At 39.2% G+C, this 9,506-nt stretch overlaps 1 protein-coding gene across 1 annotated transcript; it reads right to left on the bottom strand.

Annotated features, from left to right (window-relative positions):
- Positions 1–646: 646 nt before the first annotated feature.
- Positions 647–2,209, bottom strand: foxq1a (forkhead box Q1a). Its single transcript, XM_017473007.2, has one exon. It carries the CDS (start codon positions 1,999–2,001, stop codon positions 1,015–1,017), a length of 987 nt encoding a protein of 328 aa, XP_017328496.1. The 5' UTR covers positions 2,002–2,209; the 3' UTR covers positions 647–1,014.
- Positions 2,210–9,506: the final 7,297 nt, after the last annotated feature.

Raw genomic sequence — 9,506 nt, forward strand, 5'->3', positions numbered from 1 at the left:
ACAAAAACAAATTCTAAAAAGTTGTATCATTTCATATACAGCTTACCACTGCTGTTATTGGAATTGTAATATTATATAATGGTATTATATTTTATTATGACTAGATTATATGACGCATGGGGCTGATTTTGGTTTAATGTTTCAATTATCATTTTTTGAAACCCTTTCCTGTGCAATATATTTAACTTTATTATTTATTATTATAAAGACTTAATTATTAGTGTATAAAAGCACTTTTCCTGTGCACATTCGCCACAAAAATGTAAGTAAATAACCTTATAAACAAACAAACAAACAAACAAACAAACAAACAAACAAACAAACAGACAAACAAAATAACACACACACATAACCTTTTGCTTTCCCTCCCCCTCCAGCTCGTTTTATGTTTTAGTGTATGCTGTATAATTACGCCATGCTTTCCTTTCTTGAAAGTCATCACATCATTTCACAACATGTCTCATAAAAAAAGAAAATCACTTGCCACGTTTTTTTTCCCTTTGTTACAGAAATAAATTTTTATTGCTCATTATAAAAATTCGCATGCATTCTTTTCAGTAGACATAAGCAGTGCTGTCCAGTTTACAGGCAGAGCTGAACATGTCATTGTACCGTTTAGCTGACCTTTTTTTTTTTTTTATTTAAAAACAACAACAACAACAACAACAACAACAACATTGCTGTCAGTGTCCTTGCTTTTAAAGACGACAGAGCAAAAGCAAAGTGATATTTCAGCTGAGGCAAAATCCCGATTTCAGCAACATTCCGAACGAGCAAAACACACAGGAATGACCAACAGCACATCATAAATACACGACTTAACATTATTATACAACAATATTTACTGACAGGGCAGAATCATCCCCTGTATCTGTGCGTTTACTCCATTTTATAGCCTACCAAAGTTCCAGAGTCCACTGGCGGCAACTTCTTGATGAAATGTATTTAAGTTTAAAGTCCATAAACAAGTACAGTACGTATAAAGTGCCAAAGAAAACATTGTCCTGCGCGCCATTAGGATAATAAGTAGTCTATTTGAAAAGGGTGAAAGGCTCTGACTTTGGTGGACGCGTTGGTCGGTGTGACCCTCGGGACCGGAACTCGGGACTCTGAGCCCAGTGGAACGCTGAGAAAGTCTCTGTCATGCCGCACCCCGGCGGCCAAGTCCTCAAACGCGACGCCCATCATGCCGTAGGCGCGGAGTGTGTGCACCGCTGCGCTCGCATCGACCATCGCGTGAAGTGGTGCGCCGCGCGTGACGTAAGGCGACGGAACGGGGGCGCGCCCAGGCCAAGTGGCCGCAGCGACGTCCTCTGGCACGCAGTGCTCCGGCTGCTCCCTTTTACGGAAAGGTCGGCTCAAGATGCTGTCGATGGCGAACGGGCTTGTGAACTTGGTTGAGGCCGAGGGCGCATTTGTAGAGTCCGTGGAGGCTCGGTTTGCGCTCTCGTCCTGCTCCCGGCCCGCTTTTTTGCCGATGCGCTTCCTGCGTCGCCGGAACACGCCGTCGGCAAACGTGTACTCGCTGTGCGGGTTCAGCATCCAGTAGTTGTCTTTGCCCCAGGGGCGCGAGGGGTCGCGCAGCACCTTCAGGAAGCAGTCGTTCAGCGACAGGTTGTGGCGCACCGAGTTGCGCCAGCCCGTGTACGTGCCGCGGAAGAACGGGAACTTGCGCATGAGGTAGTCGTTGATCTCGGCGAGCGTCAGGCGGCCCGAGCTGGAGTCACGGATGGCCATGGCGATCAGGGCGATGTACGAGTACGGCGGCTTTGGTCTGCGCGTGTACGGCTTGCCCTTGTCCTTACCCTCGATGCGCGCTGCTGCAGAGGACATGACGGCGGAAGACGCGACAGGTGCGCACGGGCTGTGCGCTGCGCAGTCGCCATCTGATCCTAATTCGTCTTCCCCGGAGAGCGGAGACGGCACGCTGGTCTCGGCGTCGCTGCACGTCTCCGGTGCTTTTGCGTGGAGATGCGCGCCGCGGAAAACCTCCAGCTTCATGATCACAAGTCCTTCGCTCACAGACAAGTTTAGAGGAGAAGATAATAATAATAATAAGCAGAGGACGAAGAAGAAGAAGAAGAAAATCCAAGCTGTTCACCGAGTTGCTTTGTTTGGGAGTTCAACCAGACTTGCGTTCAATCTTCCCAAACTTCGCGTGTAAGAGCAGCTGAATCTCTACCTGCACAAGTGCGAGGACACATAATATGTGAAAGAGTGCTGTCTAATATAGAGCTCCGACACATCGAGACCTGCCTACGTAGGCGGAGCCTCGAGCTTTATTCAACCTGACTCACGAGAAGAAATAAATCCTTTAAATAAATAATAATAATAATAAAGAAAAGACGCCACAAACACGCATATAAAATGCACTCATCTTTTACAACATTAATAAGATATAAAACGGTGTTCCTTAATTGTATTCATCTGAATGGTTACTAAAGAGGCTGTAATGCTTTAGATCACCTGCTTTACCTGCACGCTCACCTGTGCAGAGCAGAAATTTCACGGCACACAAGCAGGTGGCGTGCGCTTACAAGACTACGAGACAATTTGGGGGGGTGGGGGCGTGAGTGTGTATCGGTGCATTTTGTTACGCAGACGCTTTCATACAGGTTTATGTAAGTAATCTGTAAAGATCATTGTGTTGTGGAAATACTTTATGTCTACTGACTAGATATATCTTAGATATACTAGAGATAACCTAAATAACGTGCGTAAAAGGTGTGGGCAAAACGGAGGTCGCTGCACAGGTTAGAGGTTACGCGGGTGCGTGCGTGGGTGCGTGCGTGCGTGCGTTTTTGTGTGCGTGTGTGTTCGTTCATCTTAAATTACACCTTTTGAAAAGTGTGTTGGCAGATCTTGTGTCAATAACGGATGGACCTGACAGGTTTGAGAAGAATATGTCCCAGTGCGTCACTTCTGATTTCTTAAACAAATATGCGCACGAGGCGTTGGGGTTGGTCAAGGAATGAGTAGTATTTATAGGGTTCCACTGTTACACTGTTATGAAATCTGATTTATTCTTCTGACAGAAACATTAACAATAGAATTAAAGAATAAAAAATAAGAACCTTCCTGATAAGCCCTTGAAACTTCAGTTCAGGCACATTCCATGCAATCTGTAATATGATTGATTTGCTATAATTATTGACACTTGTGTATGTATTTTGAAATGGTTTAATCAGTTAAATGGTTAACATTCGACTCGTCTCAAGCCGGATCACACAACAGATGATAAACATGACATGTTTCCAACAAGAGTGTTGGACAAGATACACTTTTAGGTAAAAGGGTTAGTGGTAGTGCAAGTATGTATAAGGAAGAGTGTATAGGGAAAAAGTGTATCGGGAGAAGTGTATAGGGAAAAGCGTGGGGGAAGAGTATATAGGAAGTAGTGTATAGGGAAGAGTGTATAGGGAAAAAATTATAATGAGTGGTTATAAGAAAAAGAGTGTATAAGGAAAAGTGTATAGGGAAAAACAGTATAGGGAAGACCTCATAGGGGAAGGTTTATATGGAAGAGTATATAGGAAGTAGTGTATAAGAAAGAAAGTATAGGGAAAAGTGTATAGGAAAAAGTTTAGGGGAAGAGTGTATAGGGGAAAGTGTAAAGGAAGAGTGTATAGTGTTTTTTCTCATTTGTAAGTTGCTTTGCATAAAAGCGTCTGCTAAATGAATAAATGTAAATGTATAGGGGAAATAATAGAGTGTTTGGTTAAAAGAATATAGGGGAAAAGTCTATAAGGAAGAATGTATAAGGAAAATAACATAGGGTAAGAGTGTATATGGGAAAGTGTATAGGAAAAAGTGTATAGGGGAACGTGTATAAGGAAGTGTGTATAAGGAAAATAATAGAGGGGAAGAGTGTATGGGGAAAAGAATATAGGGGAAAAGTCTATAAGGAAGCGTGTATAGGGAAGAGTATATAAGGAAAAATGTATATGGAAGAGTTTATAGGGAAGAGTGTATAAGGAAAAGTATATAAGGAAATGTGTATATGGAAGAGTGTATAAAAACATGTGTGTAGGGAAGAGTGTGTAGGGAAGAGTGTGTAAGAAAAAGTGTATAGGGAGGCGTGTATATGGAAGAGTGTATCGGGAAGAGTGTATATGGAATAGTGTATAGGGAAGAGTGTATATTGAATAGTGTATAGGGAATAGTGTATATGGAAGAGTGTGCAGGGAAGAGTGTATAAAGAAAAGTGTATAGGGAATAGTGTATATGGAAGAGTGTATAAGGAAAAGTGTATAGGGAAAAGTGTATAGGGAAGAGTGTATAAGGAAAAGTGTATAGGGAAAAGTGCATAGGGAAGAGTGTATATGGAAGAGTGTATATAGAAGAGTGTATAGGGAAGAGTGTGTAAGGAAAAAGTGTATAGGGAAGAGTGTATATAGAAGAGTGTATAGGGAAGAGTGTGTAAGGAAAAAGTGTATAGGGAAGAGTGTATAGGGAAGAGTGTGTAAGGAAAAATGTATATGGAAGAGTGTATAGGGAAGAGTGTATAGGGAAGAGTGTATAGGGAAATGTGTATAGGGAAGAGTGTACAGGGAAGAGTGTATAGGGAAATGTGTATATGGAAGAGTGTATAGGGAAATGTGTATAGGGAAATGTGTATATGGAAGAGTGTATAGGGAAGAGTGTATCGGGAAATGTGTATATGGAAGAGTGTATAGGGAAGAGTGTATAGGGAAATGTGTATAGGGAAGAGTGTATAGGGAAATGTGTATAGGGAAATGTGTATAGGGAAATGTGTATAGGGAAGAGTGTATAGGGAAATGTGTATAGGGAAATGTGTATAGGGAAGAGTGTATAGGGAAGAGTGTATAGGGAAATGTGTATAGGGAAGAGTGTATAGGGAAATGTGTATAGGGAAATGTGTATAGGGAAATGTGTATAGGGAAGAGTGTATAGGGAAATGTGTATAGGGAAATGTGTATAGGGAAGTGTGTATACGGAAGTGTAGGGAAAAGATTCAATCTAGAACCTGTACATGTCCTTTGGTTGGTCTTCAGTGCAGGAATGCTTAGCTCTACAAATAGTGTTTGCTTATGGCTAGAATTCCAAGTAGAACCCATTTAGGAAGCTATGAACCTTTAAAGAACCATCAGCACTTAAGTTTCATAAAATATGTAGGAGATATTTAAATTGTTCAGTATAGCATGATTACAAAGCAGATAACAATAAGAACAATATACAGTTTTAAAAAGCTTCACAGGAAAATGCTCAACTCTGGAACCTCTACATGTCTCGGGTCAATGAGTTTCAAAATTGTTGTAGTATAAGAGGCATATCACAGTTCAAGACATGCTGTTATAGGGAAATAATCAACTTTGTAGTTCATCACACCAGCACGTTGATTATTTCCTATAACAGTAAAATGCTAAGTGTTTTGTTCCTTACAATAAGCATGATGACTGAAAAGCAAAACCACAACCCTTTAAAAATATCTTCTTCTTCTTCTTCTTCTTCTTCTTCTTCTTCTGAGACAAAACCATTAAAGGTTTCATTAAAGAGACAATCCATAGACCCTTTAAGGGTTCTAGATTCATAGCTTGTCCTTCTTCTTCATCAAGCATCAAGAGGTGCTTAGAGGTCACATTAACATTAGCATTAACAGTCACTGCATTAGTAGTCTTGAAATGTAAAAGATCACCTTTGTATCCAATTAGATGGTTTGTATTTAAAATAACTGATTAACCAGCATAAAGATATAAATGAGCTGATACAAGTGTTTATATGTACAGTAATACACATAACAAAAACAAATAAAGCCGGATAACTGTAGCGTTAAGTCTGCGTCTGAAATAAGAGAGAGCATGCGTGCCCTGGCATGATTGTGATATATCATAGCAACGTCTGACACAAGTGTATGGAGTAATAACATGCGTTTTGTCATTCGTGACATTCATGAGCTTATGAAAGACGGAGAATGTGGTAAAGTGCTAATCACACGCTGTCACGGTATTATTTCTCATGCGGATTGTTTTCGAGCAACATGCACTTTAACGCCGAGGGAATTTATCTTTACAGATATGAGAAGAAGAGCAGGGATGCACTTCGGATATTGTGTTTCAGCACTCAGAATGTATCGAATGGCTTAATCGGTGGCTCAATCTAGAGTGTGTAACCTGATTTCATAAGAGATTTGTACAAATTTGAACAAGTGAGGGCATGCGGGTTGGGATTTTGTTTTTGATTTCGCACAAAAGGAAGTCGTACGAATGGTAACCCGGTCCTAACCCAAACATTACCCTTTGTACCTTTTGTAACCAAATCACGCACATTTCATTTTCATGTCATCATGAGCTTTTCAGCGTGCGAGTACGTGAGGAACATGTGAAGAACATATGAAGGTGCATTTCAAACTGTTACGACCTGAACGTGACCACATAAACACACGTGTGAAAAATACGGGCTCACGTGTTAAAATAAATCATGCCAGGAATTAACATCTGGAAAAATTAAACCGCTTAACCGACATGAGAATACGAAGTCTTCGTGTAGAACGTGTAGAACTTATTTTAGTTCGGTGTCGTCTCATGTGGTTAGTGTGTACTGTACCAGCTGTATATGGTTGAAATGACAATAAAGACACTTGAACTTGAAATCACATACGAAAAGAAATAAACACACACACACACACACACACACACACACACACACACACACACACACACACACACACGTAAACCTGCATTAATCATGCTTAAAAAAATCACATGTGAAGTTAATTAACATGTGAAACAATCACATGCAAAAAGAAGTGGATTGTTTATTTATTTATTTATTTATTTTTAAAATCACAAAAATCAGACTTCAAAATAAATATCTAGTGAAATAATTCTATATGAATTCTATATAATTGAATGATGTGGGGGGAAATTACCTGTAAAAATAAATATATCTTGTAAATGTCATGTTAAACTATAAATGAATTGTGAAAAATCATATCTGAAAATAAACAAGTCTTATAAACATAAATTAATAAAGTGTAAAAATCACACGTAGAAGTCATTGAGACATTAAAAAAATCAAATGTGGAAATAAGTGAATCATTTATTCAAACCAAAAAAAAAAAAAACGCAAGAAAAAAAAGAATCTTTTTTAAAAATCACATGAGAATAAGTGCATCATTCATAAAAATGAATCATGAATCATTTGTAAATAATAATAATAATAATAAAAAAATCACGTTAAAATACTGTAAATGAATCATGCCAAAAAATCAAACCTGAAAATAAATACATCTGTTTAAAAAAAATAAAAAGCAGGTGGAAATAAGTGAATCACGTGAAACTACGTGCATTGTTTGTTAAAATGAATCATGAATCATAAAAAAAAAATCATACGTTTAAAAATACTGCAAATGAATCGTGACATGAGTCATTTATTTATTCATTTATTTTAAATAATCACGTGAAATAAATGAATCACGTTTGAAACTAAGTCATTGGTAAAAAGAATCATGAATCATATGGTTTTAGTTCAGTTTGCTTTATTGTGTAGTGATTCAGATTCAGAAGCTTTTAATTGGAGATGTTAAGATGCTTGGATTAATAAAACTGTATATAAGTGGAAAATCATAAGGCCTGTGTGTAAACCCAGCTTCAGGGTGTTATTTGTCTGTTGGAGTGTTTGACATAATGGTGGAAGCAGGAAGCACTTGTGATCCAGGGCTGTTCCTGGGCATGCCTCTAAGAAAAACATGCACTAACGCTTCACACCCTAATCGTGAAAAGGTTGTGACCTTTTTAATGGCACCAACCTCACATTTCTTTTCACACACTGCTGCTATCTTGTGCGCTCGTGTAGCAGCGTGGAGCGATGTCTGCATTCCTGTCTTCTGACTGACGGCATTCTTATCCGAGACGAGAGTCAAGGCTAATCGACCGAGTGTTAGCTATTAACTCTTTACTCTCGGACTGATCTTTAGAGACGTACGTTGTTGAAGGGGAAATTTGAGCGAGTTATGCAGGGTATTATAAGTGCACGGAGTTGTGTGTGTGTGTGTGTGTGTGTGTGTTTGTGTGTGTGTAGTATAATGAGAGGGCGGCTCAGTTGGGTAATCTGTTTTCACCGCCGATGACACCCGAGCTCAGGTGAAGTCAGTGTTTTTCAGTGCGCCGCGTGTTGACTCGCAGCTTCGGAGTAATCCTGCAGCACAATCACAAAGGTCCGACGTGTTCATGTTGTTTGTGTTCATCCTCCTCTCGCATGTTTGGTGTGTTGTTTGGATTGGCCTGTGACCAATTGGTGTGGCGCATTCACAGTGTATACCACTCGATGACAGAATTAACACATCCAGGCCTATTAAAAAGTTCCTCCAAAAACAAGGGCGAAGGAGTTATTACTGAGAATCAGGTGCTTTGTTGTAAACGAGATTAAATGACCCACCTGTCATTGTGTTCGTGTTTGTAGAATACAAGAGAAGACGTCAAAAGTTAGGCAAGAAGGACCTGAATGATGGGTGTTGGGCAAAAAAAATGTACCATGAGGGGATTTTGTCATTTTAATAGTGATGTCTGGAGAAAACTTACTGTAGGTTTGGTATGTAAAGATCCCATCTTTTATAAGTACGAGTTTTTTTGCTACTCCTATACACTGAGACTGATCCTGAGACGAGTAACATATTTTGTATTAACTAATCAGATGATTAACCAAATGAGAATAAATCAGTCAGGAACGTCGTTAAACATTTTGTTTAGCTCTGTTTACATTTCTCAGGTTAAATCGTGGCTATGAAAATCACTCGCACACGTTTACGTTATTAATGGTATTCTTTGCAAGTTGATTTTTAATTAAATGCTTTAGCTAGCTGCAATAGTTAGCTGGGATGAGAAGAGCGGGTTTCAATTTTATATATATATATATATATATATATATATATATATATATATATATATATATATATATATATATATATATATATATATATATATAAGCTCTATCATGCGAAGAAGAAACCATATGTGAACATGATCCAGAAACGCCGCCGTCTTCTCTGGGCCAAAGCTCATTTAAAATGGACCGAGGCAAAGTGGAAAACTGTTCTGTGGTCAGACCAATCCAAATTTGAAATTCTTCTTGGAAACCATGGACACCGCATCCTTTAACTAAAGAGGACTAAAGAGGAGAGGGATCATCAGGCTTTTTCTCAGCGCTCAGTTCTAAAGCCTGCATCTCTGATGGTATGGGGTGAATTAGTGCCTATGGAATGGGCAGCTTGCACATCTGGAAAGGCACCATCAATGCTGAAACGTATATACAGGTTTTAGAGCAACATCTGCTTCTAACCAGATTCCATCCCATCTTCACTTCTGAGAGACTCCGCCTCTCTAAGATGTTCTTTTTTTCTACCAAATCATCTTACTGACCTGTTGCCAATTAACCTAATTAGTTGCAAAATGTTCCTCCAGCTGTTTCTTTTTAGTAACACTTACTTCTTACTGCACTAAGAATAAAACAGCACCAAAATAATATATATTTCACGATGAGCCCTTGGA

The sequence above is a fragment of the Ictalurus punctatus genome, chromosome 7, assembly GCF_001660625.3.
Source record: "Ictalurus punctatus breed USDA103 chromosome 7, Coco_2.0, whole genome shotgun sequence".
In the NCBI taxonomy this organism is placed as follows: Eukaryota; Metazoa; Chordata; class Actinopteri; order Siluriformes; family Ictaluridae; genus Ictalurus; species Ictalurus punctatus.